Here is a 27,102-nt window from a genome sequence, read left to right on the forward strand (position 1 = left end):
ACATTTTGATACTAATACTTTTGTACTTTTACTCAAGTAAATTTTGCATTCAGGACTTTTACTTGTAACAGAGTACTTCTACATTGCAGTATTGATACTTTTACTTAAGTAAAGAATTTGAGTACTTTTTCCACCACTGATATTTTGTTGCTTCTTATGGGCTTGTTTTCATAGACTGGGTTGCTTGTTTCTCTCACAAAACCTGGCAACACTGGTTGTGTGTGGGGCAGCAGCACTAGCAGCTCCTCCCCACGTGTGTGTCTGTGAGAGTCAACATGGTACCACCAACACCAGCAGTACTTTAGAGCCAGTAGTACACTACAGTACTGCAGTAACTACAGCAGCCTGCGCAACACGAATGAGATAGCCAAAGACGTCCCGCTGTGAAGTGTTGCAGGTGAGAACCACGTCAAAACAATGCTGTCTGTCTGCGAACACAAGCTGGAAACCCACGGCCTCCTCCTGCTTAGAATGACTTCTATTATTATGACTGGCACGTCCATATCAGAAGCTAATGTTTAGCTAGCTTGGCCGGGTGGCTTAGCTAGCTGCCACTAACGTACACTGTGTTTACATCTTAACGTTATTAGCCACAGATCTGGTACTGCTTTATCTTTATCTGCTTTATCTTTCTGGACGTTTTAAAGGAATTTTTGAGGACTTGTTGTGGGACATGGTTAGGGCCTGATGAGAGCTTCGTGGGCTAGCGTGGAAGCTAACACAGTAACGTTACCTACCCACCCAGTGTCAGCTGTAATGTGCTGTAGGTAAACCTAAAGAGGTTTTGTTGTGTCAATGTATGCTTGGGCTTTTTTATAATGCGCCAAATGATTGTCAAGCATCGTATGCTGCGGGCTGACATGTGAAATTAACTCGATGTCCAAGCTATATTTCCATGCTCTTGCATCATATACCTACCTGTCAGATTGTAGTCTCTGGTTATAATTTGGTGTCTGTAGTTACTGTAACATTGTCAGTAGTTAGTGTAAAATCAAAGCTATTCCCAAGGCTCTTGCATCACACCTGTCTGTGCCTGTCAGATTGTAATCTCTCTGGCTATATTGGTGTCTGTTGTTAGTGTACATTTATGTTCAGATCCTTTACCACAGGATCATGTCTAGTATATTGGTCTACTAAACGTTTCCCTTCCTTAATCTCAACTAACAAGGTCTTAGGTGTCATAAGGAGGATGGACTTTACTGACTCAGGATTTTAACTGGTTCAACCTTTTGTGTTGGACTTGGGTGTGTGCGCCTATAGGGTTGGGATCCTTTTAGGATTTTACCATTCTGATTCCTTAACGATTCCCTTTAACGATTCTTATAGGGGGTTCCAAATTGTCCTTTACAGGTCTGTAACTCTTGAGAGTGTACAAATGGAACCAAATGTACCCGTTATGGTGGTCCTTGAAATGTAAAAGTTTGAGAACTGCTGGTATTGTAATTGTATAGCAGACGTGAAGTCCACATACCAGCTCTGACAGTGTGATAAAACCGGTTTGGGAAACGGTTCCAAATGTGATGGATGGCTGATCAATGTTGGATCCGGTTCCTGTGGTTCCTCCGGTTCCGGATCCCAACCTTATTTGTGCCCTTGAGCCTCTAGTGGTTAACCTATAATATGTATGTATTCTATGTTTTATCTTGAGTCTAGGTTGGGCCTCTGCGGCTGATTGCCATCGACATCTCTTCCCTCCCCTCACTCTGTGTCCCTCCAGTATGGCAAGCGGGGAGGATGATGACCCCATTGTAGAAGAGGTAGAACCACAGTTTGACATGTATCTTACGCCTGAATTATACTTGATTGAGTGGGGTTGTCATGCAAGCTGTGAGCTTGTAAATTGGCTATTTTTGGCGCACGACACGACCACACACAACTAAGTATAAATCAAACCTTATCTAATCAGTTACTGCAGACGCAGCTTCATTTTGGCTGTGGTTGTAACGACCAACTGGCACAGTTAATCGACTTCTGGTCAACAACTTTTGACTGCTAAATTATTATATTCAGATGCTCAGTGTTAAAGGAGGAGTTCACCCAAAAAATGACATATTTTCTATCAATTGCACTCCCCATGAAGCCTTGAATTCATGGATTTATTTTTGTTTTTGTGCCATTCCTAAGCCAATAATTTGATGAGCGGGTGTGTATCCGGTAGGAGACACAAACAAATCTACTTTGTGTCTCCTACCGGATACATTAGCCGGTAGGAGACGTGAATCAAATTATTGGCTTAGGAATGCCACAAAAACAAAAATAATTCCATGGATTCAAGGCTTCATGGGGAGTGCAATTGATAGAAAATAAGTCCTTTTTTGGGTGAACTACTCCTTTAAGACTGGTCAAGTGTGTGGTCATCACATAAACGCTCCTTTTAGCTTTGGATGTGAAAAACTAACCTTGAGTCAACCTTGTCTCTGTCTTCAGATTGATGTATATTTAGCCAAAAGCCTTGCAGAAAAGCTCTATCTCTTCCAGGTACGTTTATATTTTTAAAGTTTATAAATTAACAATTTATAAACATGACAACATTCAGTGCATAGACAGCATCTGAGGCCGGTGTTGATCCGGATGGATTTGTCGTGTGATGTTCTACAGAGAGAGCAAAGTTTCTAAGGGTCATTAATCCTGTATTTGTGTTCTCCTCACAGTACCCAGTCAGACCATCAACTATGACCTATGACGATGTCAATCACCTATCTGCCAAGATCAAACCCAAGCAACAAAAGGTAACAATGGATTCCCCACCACCTACACCACATCACTGTCGATTGACAAGAGTCCTCAACCCCACCTGCCTCCCCTTAATCCCAAAACACACATTACCAATTAATCCCAAAATACACAAGGCTGAAAGGTTTGATTGATTGAATACTTTATTAGTCAGAAATGTAAACAGAACGAGGTACAGTCATACATTTGGGCTAAAAGGATGACCCAAAAAAAGTCCTGGGGACTTGTTTCCATTGTGGTCCTATGTATTCAAGGTTGGCCAGAAAACAGCGGGGGTCAAATTGGGGGTAGCCCTCTTACTGTGAGCGTGTTTTGTTTGGCTGTAGTTGGACCTCACAGGAGATGTTGGGAGTAGGGACGTGCATGACTGATCAAAATCAAATTAGAAAAATACACTTGAAGATTTTCTTTGAATATCACTGAAGCTAGTAATGGACTGCTTCAAATGTGTGTGCATTGTTGCTCAGTTTGCGTTTCACATCACTTTAGTGTTAGTTTCACACAGAACTTCTCAGACTTGCAAATCTCGCATGAAAGTGCTTAAAATGCAAAAATAAATAAATATAAATAAAACATTGTAGTCCATTCATTTTTAGCCAATGAGCATGCGGGGGTTGAGAGGGAAAGGGGGCTTGGGGTTGCATATTATCCTCTCAGAGAACCTATCATCCGGTTGTGTGTAGTGATTATGATGAAAATTAAGATACTGGTGTGTTTGACTGAGGGAAGAATACCACTATGTAGTATTTCGTAGTATTATAGTACCGCAATAAAGCAGATGGGTCGCAGAAATGTTTATCCATTTTAGTCCAAAATTTGCCTATTATGACGTGCCCAGAATAGGGATGCTGTAGTTCATATGGTTAAATCACAATTTGATGATAATGTAATGCGAAAGATGGTGAAACCCATCAGTGAAGTGAGGGTGCTCAGCTGGACAATTTTGTGAATTGTTTTTGGAGGGATCACTGTCGACCCTTGCCACTGTGAGCCCTGCTGATGTTGTCTGATGGTTATTTTGGACTATTTTAGGCTTTACCCCTGAGCAGGCCTCCCCTTTCACACATGTCCATCCACACAATCTCTGCTACTGATTGGTTGTTGAAGCAGAATGAGACTGTGCTAGAGGTTTGGGTTGTGTAGTTACCTTACCATGTTTTAACTCCACATATTGGCGAGGTATCTTAAATAGTTGATTTAGAATTTCATCATCCAAAATAGACTCAAAATTACTCTTACTCTTTTAGCACATAAATGAACACAAAAAAGTGGATTCTGACAATATATAACAAATGCAGAACCCGGTTCTGCATTTCTTTAAATAAAAAATATCAACTTTTTTTTTTGAATTAGTAAGCATTTCTGTCCTTTTATTTTCTTATGTGTGACTGTCGTCATGTACCATTTGTGCAGGTTGAATTGGAGATGGCCATCAACACATCGAGCCCCAACTACTGCCGCAGCAAAGGAGAACAGATCTCTCTCAATGTGGACGGTACCACCTACGATGAGTCCAACACCTACTCTGTGTACGTTTGCTGTGAGAGAGACACGCTGCACTCACACTGCTAAGAAATGCATCCGTGCCACCGTTCAGCTGGCTGGATTTACAATGTTGTAAAGCAGTGGTTCCCAAAGGTTTTAGCTCCAAAAGACCCAAAAGAGAAATGTGATGCCTCCCCGGGACCCAAACTACTGAAAAATAGTCGATCTGCTATTTTCACTAGTTCTTAAAACTTTATAATTTTGTTAATGGAATTTCTTTGATCTTGTTTTCTTTTTTTAATGGAATTCTTTTTAATCATGTTTGAATTTATTTTTCATTCATGAAAATGTAGGAATTCTTTGGGGATTTCTTTTGAAAATCCCCATAAAATCCAATAATAATAAATGGGCTGTTTACCTGCGACCCTTACATTTTTTTCTCTGACCCACAAATGGGTCCCGACCCACTGTTTGGGAAACGGTGATGTAAAGTACTGAATATTTGTTTCCTGCAGGAAGATGATGGACAAACAGACGTTCTGCTCCATTCAGGCCACCACCAACACCTCCAGATATGCAGCTGCAGTCTTCCGCAAAGGTACAGTACATCTGTAGGAAACGAGGACAAGAAATAGCCATAACATACAGTTATACATCATTCATGTATCTGTCCTGTTTGTTATCGATGCATTTTGAAGTGATATTTCCTTAACTTTACATATAGGGCTTGATAGCCTTCTGTTCCTCTCCGAGGCATGGAATCTTGGCGAGTGAATTTCTATATTATTGGATACATTGGTAACTGGCTATCAAGCCCTATATTAAACATTGTGAAAATATTGATTTAACCACTTTAACTCTGGGGTCCATATTTTGGGCTTGTATTCATAGTCGAAAATTCTCAAAAATGGCCTAGGCCTTATATATGCTTAATTTATACATCGTGCAGCGTTCTTGCGCAGCGAAAAGAGCTGATCTACAAGCTCACAGCGTGTCGCACTGCAACACGTTGTGAGCTTGTAGATCTGCTCTTATCGTAGTATGGTGGTGTCAGACTTAAGTGGTTATGGGATATAACAAGCTAGTGTGGTGTGGTTTTTTGTCCCTGATGCATGGACTAAAGTACTCAGTCGCCACAACTGATTTCAGTCATTTGTAAGCTTGTTGAGCATGTGAGCTTGTAGATTGGCTATTTTCAGTTATTAGTTATTTTAAGATTGAAGTGGTCAAACTAACAGTAGAATACATGTTCAGAAGCATCTTCCATGAACCCTAATGGTCTCGGATATTTCATAAAAAGCTAAGGTTAAAGCCTCAATCTGCCTCAAAGAACATAGGTTTAGAATGACAATACTTTGAAACATCATAATTCTACATATTGTGCTAATTGTTTATGAAACGGAAAGCGGAAAGTGTGGGTTGGCTCCTTTCCTTTCATGCTGTTTCACAAATCACAGATTAGGATTTAAAAATGTTTCGGTCATGAGATTTAGTTTTGCTCTATTCCATGCTGATGTGAACAGGGGAGCTCCACATCACACCTCTGCAGGGAATCCTTCAGATGAGACCCAGCTTCTCCTACCTGGACAAGGCTGACAGCAAGCACAGGGAGAGGGAGGCCGCCAAAGGTGGGTTTGTTCACGTCATCACTGTCTGTTGAGAACATCGTAGATCAGTGGTTCTCAAACAGTGGTCCTTGAGGGGTGTCCAGGTGGTGTCCAGCTAAATGATGGAGAGTTGGCAACCATATGGACCCTTATAGATCTTTAACTCTTGAGAGCGTAAAATGAAACCAAATGGAGTCTACACAATTAGAGAATGTATAATAATAGTTATTTTGATCAACGTTTGCCTGTTATCTCCCCTATGATACCACATCAATACGGCATGGAATTGTGGACAAAATCTTATCCAACGACAACAAAATATTCAATACGTTTTTGGTCTGAGAGTCTAAATCTCATCAAATGGTGGTCCGTGGCTCAAATGCCAAATAAATAATGGACCTTGATATGAAAAAGTTTGAAAACCACTGTCGTAGATAGATGGATTTGTGGATCATAGATTTCCCAAGCCAGCATTTCAACATAGACATGTTTATTCTTTGTTTTGACCCCTTCTCTAGGTGGAGACTCGTCTCAGGATGAGGCCGAGGATGAAGTCAAAGCCATTACTGTAGGATTTTAAACTCATACATCCACACATACATTTACACACAGTATTTAAGCCTCTATACATTGACTATACACGTCTGCCTTGGTCCCTCATCCTTCTTCTCCCTCCGTTCTCTCTCCAGGTGAGGTTCTCTCGTCCCGAGTCGGAGCAAGCCAGACAGAGGAGGACCCAGTCCTACGATTTCCTCCAGAAGAAGCAAGCAGAGGAACCCTGGGCTCACCTGCGCTACCATGGTGTCAGGGTAACTTAGACCTAGTTATACTCCTGTTCACAACTGGATTGTATGTACATATATAGGACATTCATAAAGGGACCTTTTAGGGAATGTACTCACTTTGCTGAATTTCCATACTAAAGTCATAATAGATTATGTATGTGATTGAATGATGGTAAAATGAGGTAAAGTACAAAGATAAAAACAATTTCTTTCTGAATCTAGTTTGACACCTCGAAATTGCTTATAGTTCACCCCTAAAATGACTTTTTTTCCTATCGATTAGTCACCCCATGGAGACTTGAATTCATGAATATTTTATTGTTTGTCGCATTCCTAAGCCAATAATTTGATGACCGGCAGCGGTTCCGGTAGGAGACACAAAGAGTCTCCTTTGTGTCTCCTACCGGAACCGCTGCCTACCGGTCTGCTGGTCAAATTATTGGCTTCGGAATGTGACAAAAACAAAAAGAAATCCATGAATTCAAGTCTCTATGGGGTGAATAATTGATTGATTTTTTTTTGGGGGGGGGGGGGGGGGTGAACTATCCCATTTTAGTTTATCCAGCAGTCCAAAAAAAAAGTCCTTTACATTTTATAATATGGAAGAAAGAAAAGTATTCATAGTTGCTAATAGCTCATATTAAGATGTTTACATCGATTCATACCTCACTAAACCGAATATTAAATTAGGCTAAAATTGTATTCATTTTCTGTCAAATTGATGATTGGATCAATTGTGTACATGGTTGTTAGGAGTGGTATTTTAGTATGGGGTGGTCCTATCTATCCTATCTCAGCTGTCCATGGTTGTGTTTCAGGACGGGCGGTCGGAGCATGAGAGACAGTATCTGTTCTGCCAGTCCATGGACGCCGCAGAGAACTCTGAGCTGGTCCAAACGCCAAAGTAAGTACAAAGACAGTCATTCTGAATGTCACATGCCAGGCTTTAACCACATTCAACCTGGTATTCCCTATTTCGGGCATGAGTTCAGTGGGCATTGATTAGAGGTGAAATTGTTCAAACATGTTCACTGTGAGAAAATGTGTTTTTCTGTTGAGCTGGAAAGACAGAGAGACCCCAGTTACTGAACACTATAGCAATGAAATGTTTATAGATAGATAGATAGATACTTTATTAATCCCGAAGGAAATTTGTTCAGTTCAACACCTCCAGTTGCAATAAAAAGAAGCATGATGAACATATAAAATGCATTACACCAATGGAAATAGAATGCAGTAAAAAACTAAGTTAAAAATCCTAGGTAAAAAAAACAACGCAGTTAAAGAAAAACACTGATATAAATACAATATAAGTAGTGTGCTTCATTGTACAGTCTAATGGCCCTTGGGATGAAGGTGTTCCCGAATCTGTGTGTAAAGTGCTGTGGGTGGCTGACATCATCCATAATGGATAATGCCTTAGCCAAAGTCCTTCCCTGCCATTGGCACCACAGTCTAGCTCAGTCCCTATCACCTCGCCAGCCCGCCTAATCAGTCTGTCCAGTCTGACTGTCCCTATGCCACCTTCTGCAAAATGGTATGACTATTAACACACCAAATTGTGCTTCTCTCTCTCTCTCCCTCCCTCTCCATTTCTGATCCATTTCTCTTGGCTTTCCACAGGGAGTATCTGGCAGCTCTTATGCCTCCCGTGGCAGAGGAGAAAGTGTAAGTATTCCTTATTCCAGTTAGGATTGTATAAACATTTTCAGCCTAGCGTTCCCTTTCAAACTAGCGGGTCTACAAGCTCACAAGGCGTCACATCACGGCGTGTTGTGAGCTTGCAGATCAGCTATTTTCACCTTGGGGCACCACCGTATGAACAAGGGCGAGATATGAGATGAATGGAGCCTTTATCCCTGATGTTCCTTATTTACTTGGTGTTTCAGGGTGGTGCCTGTTGGACCCAGCAACGTCTTCTCCATGGCTCAGCTCCGAACACTACCTCTGGCAGACCAAGTCAAGAGGCTCATGAAGAATGGTATGGCATCGATGTGATGTACTGTAAATTACATGGAAATGCCAATAGAACAGCATCCGTAGCAGTTAATTTACAAACACTTATTTTATATTTTAAGTGTAGTGTCAAAGGTTAATTACATTCTTAAACATAATAGTTTGACATTTAGGCTCGATGCTGACCAATGCAATCTCGGTGGTGTGCCTAGACTGGATTAGTCTGGCGGAATCCCTGAATTTGTTGATTAATGCATGCTAAAAACAATCAAAAAAGTAATGGATAGAATAATCGCTAAGAAAATAATGGATAGTTGGCAGCCCTAGTCATTTGCTAATTACGTTGTCATGTTTTCTGGTGTCTAGTCAAAGTGATGCCGTTCGCCAACCTCATGGGTCTGCTGGCCTCGGGCACCGACTCCACCTCAGTACTGCGCTGCATCCAGCAGGTGGCACTGCTGGTCCAGGGAAACTGGGTGGTGAAGAGGTGAGACCAAGCACACACACAGTCCAACACAGTGACAGAGCGTCTTCTCACATTCACAAAAAGAACATGAATTTGACCGCGTCTTTTTTTTTATTAATTCTTTTACAGATTACGACTGTGCGGATTATAAGAAAACTGTTGAAGTTATACCAATTTTGAATGTTATTTAACCTCATATGTAGAAGCTGAGAAAAAGCAGATCACAGATCTGTGGTATCTCCCACAGTGTTGCATTGGTGAATTGGAAAGTGATTGCACTCTATTTTTATGACGTAACGCGCACGTCGCTTAACACCTACACTGCAGGTCACACAATGAACATTTTATATGCATCTAGGCTCATTCCTATGTTAATCCTATGTTAATTCATGCTGGTGTGACAACTGGCGGTCGGCAGCCTTTGTTAACTTTGTTGAGGTGTGAATTTAAAGTTGTTTTAAATCTATGCATATGTGTGCTCCTGTTCAAAAAGGTTGTTGCACGGCGTGCACACAGAGGATGAAACATAAAAGGGAAACGACAAATAACTACACAACTGTTAGGATGTTTGTAGTTGAACACTATTTTCATAAATGATGGCTTAGTAAGCTCGTTTATGTTTTTGTCCTCAGTGATGTGCTATATCCTAAAAATACCTGCAGTCCACACAGCGGGGTGCCTGCTGAAGTTCTGTGTCGAGGCCGGGATTTTGTGGTGAGCCTGACATATAAAACCACGGGTGCATTTGATTCCATTAAGACATTCTCAGAGTTAAATTAACCCATTTGACGGAGTAGCCCGTGTTAAGTGACTGTGTGTCTCTTTCCTGTCCTTAGATGTGGAGGTTCACTCTGGAACGATCTGTAATGAGGAAGGAGATCGCTGCCGTTATCAAAGTAAGAATGGATTAAAAGAAACTCCACACAATGGTCTCTTGAAAGGTTGTTCAACCTGACGAGCCACTGGTTTATGTTTCCAGTCCAATTGCCCTATTGTCTATTCTTATACCTAAATGACATGCAATTAATTGGGCAGATGTGAATAAATACCCTTGCCTTCCTTTTAAAACTGCCATCTAAAACTTCTCGCAAGCGCTGAAAGTTGTACTGCAGAGCTGAAATGGAAAGCTGTACTAGTTATATTGTATTAACCTACTCTACCATATAGTTTGGTTAAAATAATATTTTAGTCACACACAAAAAAGTTGTGGGTTGCAGCTGTGAAACCCTTGGTTAACATTTGTGATAACAGTACTGTGATAACACTGAAAGTAGTGCATCAGGTATATTGAGATGCATCACCCTTAGCGGGGAGATGCTCAGTACCTGACACAGCCTTGTAGCGCTGGCAGCTCCAATGAGGCTTAGGCCTGTCACGATTATGCCATTTTACTAAAATAATTGCGATTAACGATTTAATTGCGTTTCTGTCGTTGAGCGTTGGAACATTATGATTAAAATTTACATTTCTGTTTGGCTTTTAGGCTTCGTAAACAAAAGGTGCACAGGGCAGGTATAACAAATAACTTACTTGAAACGCTTAACCTCAGGCTGACTTCCATATAAACACGAGACGTCTGCACCGCCCCCATTGTGTCACTCAGATATACGTATGTTACAGTGACCACAACTCTTTCCTTCCGCTGTGTGTCTCTCTCAGCTTCCTCCCGAGGACGTGAAGGAGTTCCTGGAGCACATGGCGGTGCCTCGCGTCAACCGGGGATGGGAGTTCCTGTTGTCTAGCGACGTGGAGTTCATCAAGAAGCACCCGGATGTGGCCCACAGGCAGCACATGCTGTGGCTGGGAATCCAGAGCAAGTAGGTTAAAGCGGCACTATGTAATGCATGTAATTTATCAATGAATAAAATGTTGTTTTGTCCAATCTGTATGGTAGAGTATGCTATACTTATACCAGTGGTTCTCAAACGTTTTCGTGTCAAGGACCCCCAAATTGATATATATATGGCCGCGGACCACCATCTGAAAATGTTTCGTGCCAGTGCCAGAGACCCCCAGATATTCAAACACTTCAAAAATATTTCCCCAAAAATAGCAGATATACAAGCTCGAGCTTGTAGATCTGCTATTTTTGAATAGCCATTAGCCAACGTATAAATGGATAAAGTGGGTTGAAATTATTGTGATACTACATAACTACTTCTGCTGGGGACCCCCTGAAACCCCCTCAAGGACCCCTGGGGGTCCCCGGACCCCATTTTGAGAAGCAATGACTTATACAATTGGGGTGGTTGTATTTAGTCTCTCTGCTCTTGTCATGTCTCACCAAGACACAGGATCTGACACAAATTTTGACCTGATGGTCAAGATTTTATTTTTGTTTGGGCCTCGAGTGGAACAGTTTGGGAACCCCTGGAGTAGTGTGACCTAATAAGACTGACCCTGGCAGAGACCAGCATGTGTGTTTATATGTTAGGAAGCATCATGGTAGAGAGCTATTCTATCTGTGGAGAATGGATTTAAAGGTGTCATGACATTCATTTTCACTTTTTTTATTTTCAATGTTTTATTTGGGGTTTTATGACCTCAATTACACCCAAAAAAACTGAACTTAGAACATTCAGTGGATTTTCTGTGGTCTGGGGTTTTCTGAATAATTAGGCTGAAAAGTAATCTGAGCTTGGCCCTTCGACAGTGAGGTCACAGTCGATTAATCCCGCCCACTCTCCTCCTCGCCCCTCCCCTCCCCTATCCTTTCCTTTGGGGGGGCGGAGCAGAGGCGATGATTGACAGGCAAAATCCCTCACCAGCGACACCCGCAGGCAAAGATTTCTTTTTTCATTGCAGTTGAAAAGGCTTTAGAAATGTGAGAGAAAAACACCTGCCATGGATCACTGGAATGGAATTTTCACCTAAAACTTTTTGTACACTTTTGAAGGACCAGGACAAAGACTTTGAATGTGGTGTAAAAGTGAATGTCATTAAACCTTTAATGTTTATCTGGTATCCGAGTTTCTTCGAAGCACTAAATCGTTTTTCTTTGCACTCTACTTGACTTGTGACTTTACCCTGTCCCTTGTTGACTAGGATTCATGCCATTTACTCTGATCTTGCTCTTGTAAGTCGCTCTAGTCTGCTACAGTAAATGTCAAATTTGTACGTGGGGAACGAGCAACATTAATCTCTAATGTTAATTATTTTCTCTCTCCTCAGGTTGGAAAAGGTCTTCAATATCTCTAAAGAGGACTTCATGCCAAAGCATGCTGCACCACAGCCAGGTATAAATTGAGCCATAACTTGTGACCGGTGCATTTTTAATGTAGGCTGCCAGAAATTCTGTAAAAACCTCTATTGAACAGGGTTTTGCCTTCAGGCTGTTAGGCTTTGCTGCCAGTGCTCTATAATGTGCCCGCTCAATTCTGAGCTCCATGTCACTAGGATAGTCGAGCACACTTTTCAACAAGTTATTCAGGAAACCTACCATATCAGTTCCCACTTTGTCTTCTTGTATTCTGTAAATCCTTAATCTTTGTGCTCGACTCTCTTGGTCTTATTAACCTGGCTTCCAGATTAGCTTAGTGCTGCGTTAGCTGCTTGACTATAGTTGATGTTGATTAGAATGCAATCTCCCATTTCATCAACTCTCCCCTCTGCCACGTCTAATCTGTCATATGCTCTCTTAAGTTCTTTCTTAATGTCGTAGAGCTATTATATACCCTGTTGTTTCTTGACAATACTTTTGCAGGCTAACGTCGCCATCTTCACCATGTGGTCGTGTGCTCGGACAGTTGCTTTTGTCTGCCTGCCCTTTATTCAGAATTATTTTCTATCACGCCCGTGCTTTGTCTTACTTCTAGTAGTAACTCCTTTCTCCATTATTAAGAGAGATAGTCAATAGGACAGACTGAACAAGTTTTAGGGGCTATTTTACAAAGCTGTCAGGGAGCTTGATCATTAAGCTGTCACCCACTTGAGGCCGGAACTGGAACTCATTTTGCAGAGTTCAGATTCTCCTCCAAGTAGAGTGATAGCATTCAGAGTAGAGTGATAGGTCATCAAATTATTGGCTTAGGAATGCGACAAAAACTAAAAAAATATCCATGAATTCAAGTCTCCATGGGGTGACTAATCGATAGGAAAAAAAGTAATTTTCGGGGTGAATTATCCCTTTTAACAAAAATATTGACCTTGCAGGAACTCTGAAGCCTACGTCTGTTTTGTATCCCCCCTCACAGATCCTTTATACATCAGTGGGGAGCAGCGTCTGAAGGCGGCCCACGAGCGTGCACGGGAAAACCAGCCGTCCCTCCAAAAGGACCTAAACGCCAAAAGAGGCGAAGTCCACGTCAAACAGGAACCGGTCAGTGACGGCGAGGGCGAACGCATGGACACCTCCCCCTCCCCTTCCTCCGCCTCCTCCTCCTCCTTCCTCAACGGAGGAGCGCTCAACGGTTACCCCAGCTCCATCTCGCCCGCCTCCTTCGACCGCACTAACGGGAACGGGGGGAGCCCCATCACCTCCCCGCCCCCCGAACTGCTGGACTTTGTGTCCAAGACTTTTAGGAAGCACGTGGTGCTGACGCTGTGCGAGCTGAAGAGGCTGTTCAACCTGCACCTGGCCTCCATGCAGCCGGGACACAGCCAGTTCCACTCCGTCTCCGACCGGCTGCTGCAGGACACCGTGCTGCTCAGCCAGTGCCGACAGATCCTGGTGCCTGTGAGTGTATATAACATATATAACATCATATCATATTTTTGTGTTCTTTCGTAAATTGATGCCCTACTTGATACTACAGTGTCACGCTAAAGTATCAAAAGTAGCACATCTGCAAGCTCGAAACGCGCCGCGAAGCGACACGTTTTGAGCTTGCAGATCTGGTTGTAGATCTGCTTCTTTTCAATTTGAATCCTGAAAAGAAACAGTTTTGGACATATGAGACTGTGCTGGCACACTTTCAACCTGGCGTCCCTATTTTGGGCATGTCATTATGGGCCAACATTTCCAAAAATAGCGATGCGATGCGTTGTGCTATCTTTGCCGCATGACAGTAGTATGAAGTATAAAAGTACAAAAAAAAAACAGATGGGCTTAGCTGCAAATTCTTTATGTCTGACCCACAAATCATTTTCTACCGCTCATTCAGGTGTCAATCCCCACTTGTCATGGGTATATATTGTACTTATAATCTTCAGGCTGTTGTCAACCAGTGGAGAGATGACAATGCATGACTGGGAGAAATGACAAAAGTCTCGCCCCATCTCGCACTGCAGTCTGAAAACTCAACCACCTCAAACCCCTCTGGCGTCTCACATTTTGTTTTATAATGCAATTTGAATGTGTCCTGGGTCATGGGCGTCCCGGCCGACTTTAGAGGATTAAGTCTCTCCACCTCGTCCCACCAGCACTCCTTGTTTCATTGTGTCTGTACTTATTTACCTATTTAGGTGGATGGCATTTATGTGGTTCAGATAGATTTATGTTCACTTAGTCACGCTGTCGGGTGGAAACTTGCATGTCCAAAACCGTTCCTTTTATAGTGAAAATAGCAGATGTACAAGCTCACGACGTGTTGCATTGCCGCGCCGTGTGGTGAGTTTGTAGCTTGTATTTTCACTACTTGTGTGCGACACAAGCTAGGTATGATCATGATGTTTACCTTCCTAGCACATACTTGTTTTCTTAGCACTCTTGTTTACTTGACCACTTCCCCAGATGTTGGCTGAGTGACTCAGGTTCATGCGTCTGTCATTAGAGCTTCCTCTAAATGTCTTAAATTGTAAATGCCCTAAATTGGTCCCAAACTGGGAGTTTAATCTGCAGATGTCATGTGTTTGAGACTTTAGCTGGCAAATTCACCAGGGTTCACCAAACTCTAGTTTTTTTCTTTTGTACATAACATGTTAAGGTTGCAGTGGATTCTCTTAGGGATGTCACGATTAAAAATTGACTATTAATTAAAGTCACACAAATAATTGCGATTTAATTGTGTTTTGACATTGAACATTATCTTGTCTTTTAGGCTTTGTAATCAAATATTGCACAGGGCAGATATTTAATAATTTTACACTGAACATTTTTCAACATGGAAACGATTATGATGATTATGCTAAATAATTGCAATTATCCTCCTATAATTTGACAAACCTCTGTAGTCGCGTCTGTAGTCGTCGGTGAAGCTGCCCGGTTCTCCTCACTGGCTGAAGCAATTGCTCTGATTTTGCACACAGCCATTGCCCATTACCATCTGAACTTAACTGCGAAGCCCGTTTCTCAGCTTTTTATTAGCCATTATGTGTCAAACAATGGGAGATAACGTTGCCAGGTTTCGCGCGAGAAACAGGCAGCAAGGTCTGTACTTTCGCCTGCGCCCTTCGCCGGGCTTGGGTGCTCATATCCCCCTACGGGTATGGTCTAGTCTCAAATAATTGCGATTAGGCGATTATGTAATATTTGTGACCGGCCTAGATCCCACACTCCTCCCTGTTCTGGTGGCCGCTGTTTTATTTAAGTGTTGTGCAATTTGTGCTTTCCCTTGTAATGGAAGAACTTGTGAAAAGCCATTGATTGTGGCGTGGTGTCCGGAGGGCTCCTGCTGTTTTATGATAGGACATATCACCTGTTGGCATGTAATACTATTGTGGCACTTCACATGCTTCAGCTGTAATTAGATATCCGGGCCTCATGGTACGATACAGTAGTAACTTTATCTTGGACCTTCACTTAACCCATTCAAACCGGGAAAGCGTCTGTGTAACCGCTTTAACCATTATTTTATTCTTTGGCCATTCAAAGCTCGTAGTGAGATATACAAGCTTGTTGTGCGGCGCTACAAGCATGTAGATCTGCTACTTTTCTTTTTTTATCGTGAAAATGTGTACAAATCTTTGAATATATATTTGTTTTAACTAAAATCTTTGCTTCTGGGGGTCCCTGGAACAAAATATTTTGAGATGGGGGTCCGCGGCCAAATGCATATCATTTTGGGGTTCCTTGATATGATAAAGTTTGAGCACCACCGATATAGCAACATACGTTTTTCAGAAAACTATTAGGATTTAGGTTTAGGACGGCCTCGGGTCTCAACGGGTTAATATAGATTCAGATAAACGGGCCTTCTCTTTGGAAACACATTGAATGGAATGTTCTTCTGTTTCAGTGAATGAGAGTGGTATTGATAACAGTGGCCTTTTGTTTGAATTCGAGGACCCTGGTCGTCTCCCGTCCAGCTGAAATTACCTTCAACGACGGGGGGATGTTATCTCTCTCTCTCTCTGCTGCGGGGCAAGCCAGCCTTGAACCCGTCCCTAACTATCGGCTTTCACAAACAGAATAACGACATTAACGGTCTCTTGGCTTTGTGATGGCTATACTCCTTGGCAAGCAGTAAAGCCCGAGTTACACTTAGTTGCGCACTGGTGTCGCACTGAGGAAGAATTTAGGCCTGATAGCTATTGTTTTGGTACAGCATGTCTTGTTTTGGTTCAGCTAGGGCTGTCACGCTTACAAATTTAAGTTGACGATTAATTGTCACTAAAAGAAATGCGATTATCTTAATTTAATTGTGTGTTCGGCATTGAACATTGGGACATATGAAGCCTTTTAGCCTTCCTAATAAAAAAATTGCACTTGGGGCAGATTTGACAAACTGAAATATAAAAATAAATTTGGACATAAAATTGACATATTTGATCATTTTTATACATGTAAAAAAAGCAGAAATATTCTGTTTTTTTTAAATATTTGAAAATGTGTGGAAATCTTTCAACATGGGAACGATCATGACGATTATGCAAAAAATAATGCAAAATAATTGCGACTATCTCAAATAATTGCGATTCATTAGACGATTATGTAATCATTGTGACAGGGCTAGGTTCAGCGTGTCCTTATAGCAGACAGCCAGTATAACTATGGTCTGATCCCTGTGCTCGTTGGCAGAACTACAGTACCACCGACATGAGTGTTATTGTACATTAAAACATAACCACCATCATCATCACCACCTAGAATATTGTCTCGATCTCCTCTCGATTGATCCGGAATTCCACGGCAGTTCTTGGTGACGCGACACCTGCACGAAACTTAAGTGAAACCCAGGCTTCAGGTGCAACGAGGCAGTGCAGACCAGACATGGTATTCTCGGGTTTCGAATCCGGCGCTGCCTGCTGTGTTAACCCATTAAGACCTGAGGCGATTCTTAACTCTTAAACTGCCAGGGTTTTTCAAAAATAGTACTCACAGACTGCTGGCAGTCTGTGAGTACGTAGGAAAATGTAAATTTTTTTGTCTGTTTATTTTTTAACATTGAAGTGAATGGAGAAGCAACTTTTTGGAAAAACTCCTGGTTCTTTGTGACGAACGGAAAAATGGAAAACCCCCAAAAATACAGAATAATTTTATATATATATATATATATATATATATAATTTTTTTTTTTTTTTTTTTTTTTTTTTTTTTGCCAGGCAATGCCAAATCCTAACAGTTTTTTGAAAAAAATATTTAAAACATTTTTTCACGATTTTTCAAAAATAGCAGCTCTTACAAGCTCATAGCGCGGCACTATGAGCTTGTATATCTGCTATTTTTGAATAGCCAAAGAAATCTAAAGTGACACAGATGCGTTCCAAGTCTTAATGGGTTAATGTATTATGTCAGACCGTGTGGGCGGCGGCGTACCTGGTTGTGCTCTCTTGATTGGATGGCAGGGTCTTAGTCTGCCATCAGTCTGCACCTAGCTTTGTCAGGTGCATGTTTTCCTTGATTCCAGACACGTGTTCTCTGCGTGGAAAATTTTCAAACCTGTGTTTATTTCCTCGGGACACATGAAAGGTTCACCCAAAAAATGACTTATTTTCTATCAATTGCACACCCTATGAAGCCTTGAATCCATGGATTATTTTTTGTTTTTGTCGCATTCCTAAGCTAATAATTTGATTCCCGTCTCCTACCGGCTAATATATCCGGTAGGAGACACAAAGTAGATTATTTGTGTCTCCTACCGGAAATACACACGGTCATCAAATTATTGTCTTAGGAATGCCACAAAAACTAAAATAAATCCATGAAATCAAGGCTTCGTGGGGTGTACCGGTAATTGATAGAAAATATGTAATGTTTTGGGTGAACTCCTCCTTTAACCCATTAACTGCCAGAGGTATTTTCATATTTTTTTAGCCAGTGCCAGAGATTTTTCATTGAAAAAAAAAAGTACTCAGGAGCCGAGATAAATAATTTTTAAGTTAACAAGGAAGTGGATAGGAGTCTAGATCTTTGAACAATCATATCTCCTTGGTCTTTGGGTCAAATTGGAAAAAAAATAAAATATATATATATATATATATATATATATATATATATATTTTTGTAACTTTACGTAGATCTACGCGATTGGCACGTGGCGGCTTTAAATCGGTTCGCGTAGATCTACGTGATTGGCAGTGAATCAGTTAACAGTGGTGCAGTGTTAACCCATTTAGACCGGGAACACATATGTGTCATTTTAAGATTTCTTTGGCTATTAAAAAAATAGCAGATATACAAGCTCATAGCACGGCACCGAGTGCTGCGATATGGGCTTGTAGATCTGCTATTTCTTTAGAAAAATCATGGAAATGTGTGCAAATCTTTGAATATATATTTATATATATATATATTATAGAAAAAAAGAGTTACAAATGTTCGCTTTAAAATATATATATATATATTCAAAGATTTGCCCAAATGTACACAAAAATAGCAGATCCGATATGAGCTTGTATATCTGCTATTTTTGAATAGCCAAAGAAATCTTAAAATGACACAGAAGCGTTCCCAGATTTAATGGGCTAAAGGAGAGGTGTTATTTCTAGTCATGCATAGCACAACCTCGCCGATAGCTTTAGCGTTGAGACATTTACCACGCTGTGAGGGGGTCGTCGATAAGGCTTTTCAAGCGCTCTTTAAAAAACAGGAAACACGACAGTGTGGTCAAACTCGACAGCATATTTGTCTTTATATGGAACAGTAATATTCTCCCTGAAATTACCGCGGTACTTTCACAACCATCACTGTGTGCAAACTCTGCACTAGATTGCCAAACCACAAGAAACTCACAGGTGGTGCCTGTGCTGGTGCATTTCTGAGCAGGGATGCAAAACGCAGTGTTGCCGGATGCAGGCAGAAGTGAAGTGAAATAAAACTTGATGAAAGGCATGGTTTGCAACCAGTCCTGGAAGATGTTTTAGGGACAACGGTGTGTACTGTACATCAGTGGTGTAAAGTTACTAAGTACATTTACTCAAGTGCTATGCTTGAGTACAATTTTGAGATATTTTAACTTTACTGGAGTATTTCACGTTTTCAGTACTTTGACTTTCTACTCCACTACATCTCAGAGGCAAATATTGTACTTTCACTCCACTACAATTATTTGAAAACTTTAGTTACTAGTTACTTTGTAGTTTTTTTTTTTATTATTACGAAACACACATTAACCACTTCAACCCTATATACATTTCGGCCCTTTGAAAATCTACAAGCTCACAATGCAACGCATTGTGAGCTTGTAGATCTGCTATTTTCCAAATATCTTTCATAGAATTTATACATTTGAAAACTTGTGAAATGACACATTCTGCATAATGAGTACTTTCTACTTTCGCTACTTTTAAGTACATTATTATACCAACTTAAGTAACCACTGCTGTACATGCAGTAGTGTGTGTGTGTGGGCCTGGGTTACACTGTGCTCTGTGTGAACACACCCTCCTGTTTTCCTAAAGCAAGCAGGTCTGCTGCAGTGCGGAGCTTCAAGTCTTAGTCATGTGTCTTATTAGCTCTTACCACCGTCTGTCTGTGTCCTGGAAGCTATAGGATGTTAAAAGGCCAAGGGGGGGGGGGTTTGACCTGATGCCATTATGCAGCACCTTAACTTATTGGCTGAGCAGACAAAATGTTACGCTTGAGGAGGTTTATAAACGGTTGTCGAATCAGCTTAGGTACTACCCAGTAGTACCACGACTTAAGCTTAACACTTACTATCTATGTGAAGGGTGATGATGCCCATCTGTCCATAGATCAGTGTCTATCCACTGTGTATGTCTCTGTAACGTGTAAGGCTGGTGTGGAGTCAGTGTAGTGCATGGGTCTTCAACTGTTCTGTGTGAGATGTAGAGTGAAAAAAGAGCAATCAAAGTACAGAGACAAAAGTATTGAGGGTTTATGTGGTTAAATATCTGAAAATACACTTTAACATGAATCTGACCTAATAATAGAAAGGATAATGTGTAAACAGACACAAACATTTATTATGTTTTTGTCCGTCGATCCCCATCAAAATATGTTGTTCCAGGGACCCCCCAGAAGCAAAGATTTGAGTTAATTTTTTTTCAAAAGAATATATGAATTCAAAGATTTGCACTAAATAATGTTCAAGATTTTTTTTAAATAGCAGATCTACAAGCTTGTAGCGTGGCACAGCTTGTAAAAAAAGATCTAAAATGACACGCGTTCCCAGATTGACTGAGTTAAGTGAAAGCTGCCCAGGATAGCCAGTCTAATACGCTGTAATTTGATAATAGAGATAATAGTGTTTTTAGCCTTGTGAGAATGAGAGCCTTCTCTTTTATACCTACCTCCTGTTTCATATTAATGTATTAGTCAATCACTGGCCCAGTACAACCTGTTTCTTCTAATGTAGACTATACTGCGTTAAGCTCCCTGTTAGGGTTTGCTACGCTACTTATTGCGAGTAGAACAAAATAAGTCATTCACTTGTCCCTAGGACAGGGGTCTTCAACGTTTTTCAGGCTAAGGACCCCCTAGCTGAGAGAGAGATGAAGCAAGGTTCCCCACTACATATTGTATAAAATTGTGGTTCAGATTAAACTATTCTTTTTTTACTTGTCTGCTCTTTTTTCCCTCTATACCTAAACCTCTTTGCCAAAAATAGCCGATCTACAAGCTGCGAGGCGTTGTGAGCTTGTAGATCTGCTATTTTTGGCTAAAGTTCTCCTCAGAAATTCGGCTGACGTCATTTTGTAGTCCGACGTCACGTCCGGGTCCAAAAGGCACCAGCGCCGTCCACTCTTCATTGTAAACAAACATGTTGGAACCCATAAATCTTTTTACAATAACCTCCTTTTTCAGAAATGAACCATTGAGGGTTAATAAGGGTTTTAATGCTAATATCATAGACAGTAAAAAGTAGGCTAATATATATATTTATATTTGTATTTATTTATTATTATTATTAACATTATAATATATATTTTTTATATTTATTTATATATATATATATTTATATATAGATGTACATTTTTAAAACGATTTCCTCTTCTTTTTGTCGTTGCCAGGAAAGCGGTAGAATGACACTTTAGTCGTTATTTTAGTCTCAGATCTGTTAAAACAGCGAGGGACACAGCACTGCGCATATTGGGAAAATACACACTGGGACCCGGAAGTTATTCTAGCGGGGTGCAACGTCACGTCTGAACAACCGAATAGGATGCTTTAGGGTTCAAGTGGTTAATGGGGGGGGGGGGTTCCAAATCTGGAACGTCTGAAAGTGTACAAATGGAATGGCTCCATTTATACCCTCTCGGAGTTATGGTGGTCCTTGAAGTTAAAAAGTTTTAGAACCACTGGTATTGTAATTGTATAGCAGACGTGAAGTCCACATACCAGCTCTGACAGTGTGATAAAAACCGGTTTCGTTAAACGGTTTCCAAAAATTTGATGATTCCTCAATGTTGGATCCGGTTCCAAATCCCCAACCCGATTACTTTTCCCATGTGGATTTCCGCAGGTGGGTCAAGGGATTAAATGTTCTAACTGTCAAGTTCTTGTGTTCTAACCTTTTTGTTTATTTTTTTTAATCTATTTCTCCTTCCAGTTTCCTGCTCAGACATCTCTCGCCCCTGATGAGCAGAAAGTGTTTGCTCTGTGGGAGAGTGGAGAGACCTTCGATAAGGTAAGCACCGCGGAATGATACATAACCTGTTCAATCCGGGAATGCATCTGTGTCATTTTAAGATTTATTTGGGCTATTAAAAAATTGCAGATCTACAAGCTCATATGAGCTTGTAGATCTTCTATTTTTTGAAAAATCATGAAAAGTTGTGCAAATCCTTGAAAGCAAACATTTGTAACTCAATTCTGCTTTTTTTTCATGATTTTTCAAGCTCATTGCGCGGCACTTGGAGCTTGTAGATCTGCTATTTTTGAATAGCCCAAAGTATAAAATAATGGTTATAGCTAAAACTAATCTAAAATGACACAGTTCCCAGATTGAATGGGTTAGTTATGCACACAGTGAAAGCTGTCACCTATAACAGTGATTCTCAAACTGTGGGCCGGGGCCCACCGGTGGGCCGTGAGGATATTGCAAGTGGGCCCCCAAATAACTGGCTAAACACTAATTATAATATAACATAAAACAATGTATTTCTTCTAATGGTATTTTGTCTTTAAACCTTAAAAAACATTATATAGAATTATTAGGCACCAAAATGCATGAATATCTGTTCTGTCGTCTTCAAAAAGTTTTGTTTCCTTCTTCAGCACCGGCGGCTGCTCTACGAACTGTTCTCCAAAACCCACCGGGTCAGGAGGAACGTGGTCCAAAACAGACTGTCCCAGGAGTTTGGAGAAGATGTCACAAAGGCAGACATAGACCGATTGCTCAAGGTGAGACAAGACGAGCACCGTCACAGATGGACTATGCCTGAATTCAAATGTCCATGGGTCATGCTGGATTTCTATCTTACCAGGGAGTTGATTCATATGGCAATGCATTCTTGCCTTTTTAAAGGTCTAGTAAGGGACTAGATAGACCTGGGACTGCAGGTGAATGCTAGTAACTAGCGTAGACATCCGGCACCATTTAGTCCACTAGGCCCTGAGTTGGGACCCACTGATGTGTAGGTGATTTGTTCGAACAATTGTAAAGCAAGGAAGATTAACCAGCTAAAAGTAGATATTTGATATATGTTGAAGTGGAATATCACGAGGAGCAAGGCACCCCAAGCAAGGATGACAGACCAGTCTGCATGTTCACGATTTATTCAGCACGAAGTATACATTACAACATCCTAGGTTTAATCTAGCACGCAGAAGAAGAAGCAGGTAGCATCAATCAATCCCATGTAGTTCCTGCTCGGTGCTTTTATACTCACAGGCAGACAGTGAAATCTATTCTTATCACAAGGTGTTTCAATATTAGCATCTTGCATCCATCATCAAAATTGATGCTGCAGACCTAATATGTGCATGTGTCTGTTCTCTCATCTCTATTTGAATCACAGACCTTTAGACACAAGGGTCATTGGCTGGTCATTGTGACTTGTCCAGATATCATATGTGTCATGTTTCATCACTCTTAATATAATCTACTAGTCTGACAACTAAAACATGTGTTTATTTACTCAAATACATACAGTGTAAAATATGTATCTTGCATATCACCGCATAGTATATGATTAATTCCATAACACTGTCTTTGCTGTATTTATTGGCAACCAAACAATCATGTACGGCAGTGGTTCTCAAAAGTGGGCTCCCGGGACCCCCAGTGAAATGATTGGTACTTGGGAACCAAATGGACCCTTGCAGGTCTATAACTCTGAGTTATAGGGGTCCGTGGCCTAATGCTGGGGCAAACTTGGGGGTCCTTGAAAGTAAAAGGTTTGAGAACCACTGACATACTGTATATCTCTGCTGTCCGGCAGGAACCAGCTAAATCCCAAAAAGTGGAGTTAGGAGGTTTTGTTCATCATTGATAAGAACAGCTGAATGGACCTCCAAGCTCACAAGGAGGTTGGAGGTCAAAAGGGGGTGGAGCCTGGAGTCAGCAAAACCAGCTAACTCCGGTGGACTTCGCTGGTTTAGCAGAAAATTTGAGGATCCAATGGAGTTAGCTGGTTTTGTTAGAAGCACTTTTTAATGATTTTCATTGGTTCAATATTTTTTTTACCAACACACAGACGTAAAGGGTGTTCTATGGCCCTGATTTATGGAAAAAAATGCAAAAGCATCAAAATGGAGTTAGCTGGTTCCTGCCGGACAGCAACAATATGCAACTTAGTCTTCACAATAGGCGACCAGTTTGTTTCACCATTCTAACCATGCCATGCAGTCCTGTTTCTGCACCATTCTAACCATGCCATGCAGTCCTGTTTCTGCACCATTCTAACCATGCCATGCGGTCCTGTTTCTGCACCATTCTAACATGCCTTGCGGTCCTGTTTCTGCACCTTCTAACCATGCGGTCCTGTTTTCCTCCCAGGAGTGCTGCACTGTTACTGGAGGAATGTGGTACCTGAAAGGAACGATGCAGTCCTGACACTGAGAGACCACGCTCCTCCCACCCCAACCTACCCCATCTCTGCGGTCGCACATCGTCGACCCGATCCAAAACACTTTTCCTTCCAGTCGAAGCGGGAGGGCTCTGCGTGGCAGGGACAATGCGGCCGGAGACGAGCCAATCACAGCCTCTCCCCCCCAGCTCTCTCGGGGACGGACTTGGAGGACAAAGATGTCAGCCATCTGCTGTGCACAGAAGACACGTGTTCTGACGTGGAGCATGGTGGATGGGGACGAAAACCCCTGAGAAAACACAGTTTTGTTTAGTTTTTTTCTCAATTTATTTAATTTCAAGGACCCCCATAGCTGTGAGAGTGTACAAATGGAACTAAATGGACCCTTAGGGTACGGTCACACACCGAACTTTGATTCTGCCTATGTGGTGGATTCTGCCAATGCTTTTCAATGGGAATACTTAAAAATAAACATTAATAGTATTTCCGATTATTTCCGATTATTTTCGATTTATATATTATTATATAAGATTTGTTGCCAACCGCTCCATTCCCATTGAAAAGCATTGGCAGAATCCGCCACACAAGCAGAATCTAAGTTCGGTGTGACTGCACCCTTACACGGGTCCATTTGGTTCCGTTTGTACACTCTCAGAGTTATTTGTACACTCTCAGAGTTACAGACCTGTAAGGGTCCATTTGGAACCCCCTCAAGGAACCCTGAGGGTCCCTGGACCCCACTTTGAGAACCACTTATGTAAATGGTTTGCGTTTGAATCTGTGACCTCAAATACCGTGTTTTCTTTTTTCTTTTTTACAAAATTTCGTTAAACTGACGCCAGTGTTCAGTATTCAAGGTTAAGAGTAATTAGATTTTTTTGCCTAATTTGTGGCCTTTTGAACGAATAACGCATACATTTCATTTGAATGCATTCTGTCATCCATATGTCACATCGATCGAGGCCTTACGGATAAAGCACGTTACAAAAGAAGCCAACTTAATTTACTTTTTTGGGGGTGGTAAAGTTTTCATTTAACCCATTAAGACCGGGAACGCGTCTGTGTCAATTTTTGATTTATTTGGCTAAGAATCAGAGCAGATCTACAAGCAGATCTACAAGATCTGCAGATCTGCTGTTTTTGAAAAATCGTGAAAATTTGTGCAAATCTTTGAATATATATATTTTTAAAGCAAACATTTTTAACTAAAATCTTTTCTTCTGGGGGGTTCTACAAATATCTTCTAAATCCTAACAGTTTTTTTTCCTTCGGGTCTCAAACGTGTTCATGTCAAGGACCCCCAAAATTAAATGTATTTGGCCGCGGATGCCCATCTCAAAATATGTTGTTCCAGGGACCCCCAAAAGCAAAGATTTGAGTAAAAAAAATTCTCGTTAAAAAAACAAGTATTCAATGATTTGCTCAAATGTTCAAGATTTTTCAAAAATAGCAGATCTTTGGCTATTTAAAAATAGCAGATATACAAGCTCATAGCGCGGCACCGAGTGCCGCGCTATGAGCTTGTATATCTGCTATTTTTGAATAGCCAAAGACATCTAAAATGACACAGATGCGTTCCAGGTCTAAAAGGGTTAAATAAGGTTATGATACTGTATGTCTACACCACCCCTCGTCACCACGCAAAGAAATTGCCGGTTCATAAGGTTGAATGCATTTACACAATGGCCATATATTTGAGATATATAAAAGGCTTAACAAGCCTGTTAAGTTGTGTGTTGAAAAGAAAATATATTTGGTTCCATGTAGGAAAGACAGATATTGTTAAATGTCTGATTATGCTGCTGAAGTATGAGGAAAAGGTTATTCAGTGATGTGCCATGGAGGGCTGCATGTGCTCAGGTTTAAGGTTTTCTTTAGGGATGCAACAATTAAACAAATTAATCAATTTAACAGATTATATTTTCGCGCAACACTGCTGTAGCACAAATTATAAAATGGGGATTAAGTGGTTAATCAGATATATAAATTGAGTCTATTATTATTTATTTTCTTTTATCTATTGGATTTCTTTAAAAGAAAAAAATCAATTCATTGATGTATAACATTATATATTTTTAAAAAAATGTCATTATTTGATTATTTGTAATCGATGGAATAATCCATAGTTGCATCCCTAGTTTTCATTCCAACTCAATACTGCACCGGATTTGGAAATAAAACCTGAAAACAGAGAGAGAGCTTCATGGCACATAACTGAACATGATTGAAACCCACTTGGTTATAATGTTATTGATGCCAATTTTCTAAGCGCTTCTCTGACTGACAATTTATGGAAATGCAGTTGATGTATTTTAATAGCTGAGTGAACTAAAGTTGATGGCAATCATAAAAGTATCCCTCTATCTCGCTGCTGATTCCAAACATCCCTGTAACTGTTAACCAAATGTGGAGATGGATCACATTCAGTTGGATGTGTAATGTTTGATAATACCTGGGTGAAACATGACAATGTGAATTATATTGGGTAATCTTTGTAGGATTGCTTGCTGTGTCTGAATGTGATTGACAGATTCATTGACGGTCAATAAAAACCTATTTGAAATAAAAAAAAAACAAATGCGTCTATAATGTAATCCATACAATCTTTAATGCTGAAGAGAGACTATTGTCATATTTTTACACATTCAAAACGGTACAGCCAAGAAAACTGTCCGGGGGGGGGGTGCAGAAGGACTCTGTAGCTCATCGTTTGGGTGAATATTGAATATTGAGAAGGACAGCCTTGGAGACTACTGGTGGTTGTCTAGTGTTTCAGTGTGGTCAGCACTTAACATCATACTATACAGTGCGTGTACTA

The 27,102-nt window shown here is 40.8% G+C and overlaps 1 protein-coding gene across 1 annotated transcript; it reads left to right on the forward strand.

The window, feature by feature from the left end:
- Positions 1-263: 263 nt before the first annotated feature.
- On the forward strand, positions 264-26,845 carry polr3e (polymerase (RNA) III (DNA directed) polypeptide E). The gene is made up of 21 exons (XM_080455360.1): positions 264-397; positions 1,654-1,757; positions 2,428-2,478; positions 2,652-2,729; positions 4,147-4,262; positions 4,734-4,816; positions 5,742-5,846; positions 6,344-6,393; positions 6,515-6,634; positions 7,429-7,514; positions 8,234-8,278; positions 8,500-8,591; positions 8,933-9,053; positions 9,665-9,746; positions 9,869-9,928; positions 10,692-10,849; positions 12,204-12,268; positions 13,226-13,707; positions 21,863-21,940; positions 22,531-22,656; positions 24,254-26,845. The coding sequence occupies exons 2-21, from the start codon at positions 1,719-1,721 to the stop codon at positions 24,308-24,310; spliced, it is 2,094 nt and encodes a 697-aa protein (XP_080311486.1). The 5' UTR covers positions 264-397; positions 1,654-1,718; the 3' UTR covers positions 24,311-26,845.
- The last annotated feature ends 257 nt before the right edge of the window (positions 26,846-27,102 follow it).

The sequence above is a fragment of the Gymnoscopelus braueri genome (assembly GCF_963280865.1).
Source record: "Gymnoscopelus braueri genome assembly, chromosome: 17".
NCBI lineage: Eukaryota > Metazoa > Chordata > Actinopteri > Myctophiformes > Myctophidae > Gymnoscopelus > Gymnoscopelus braueri.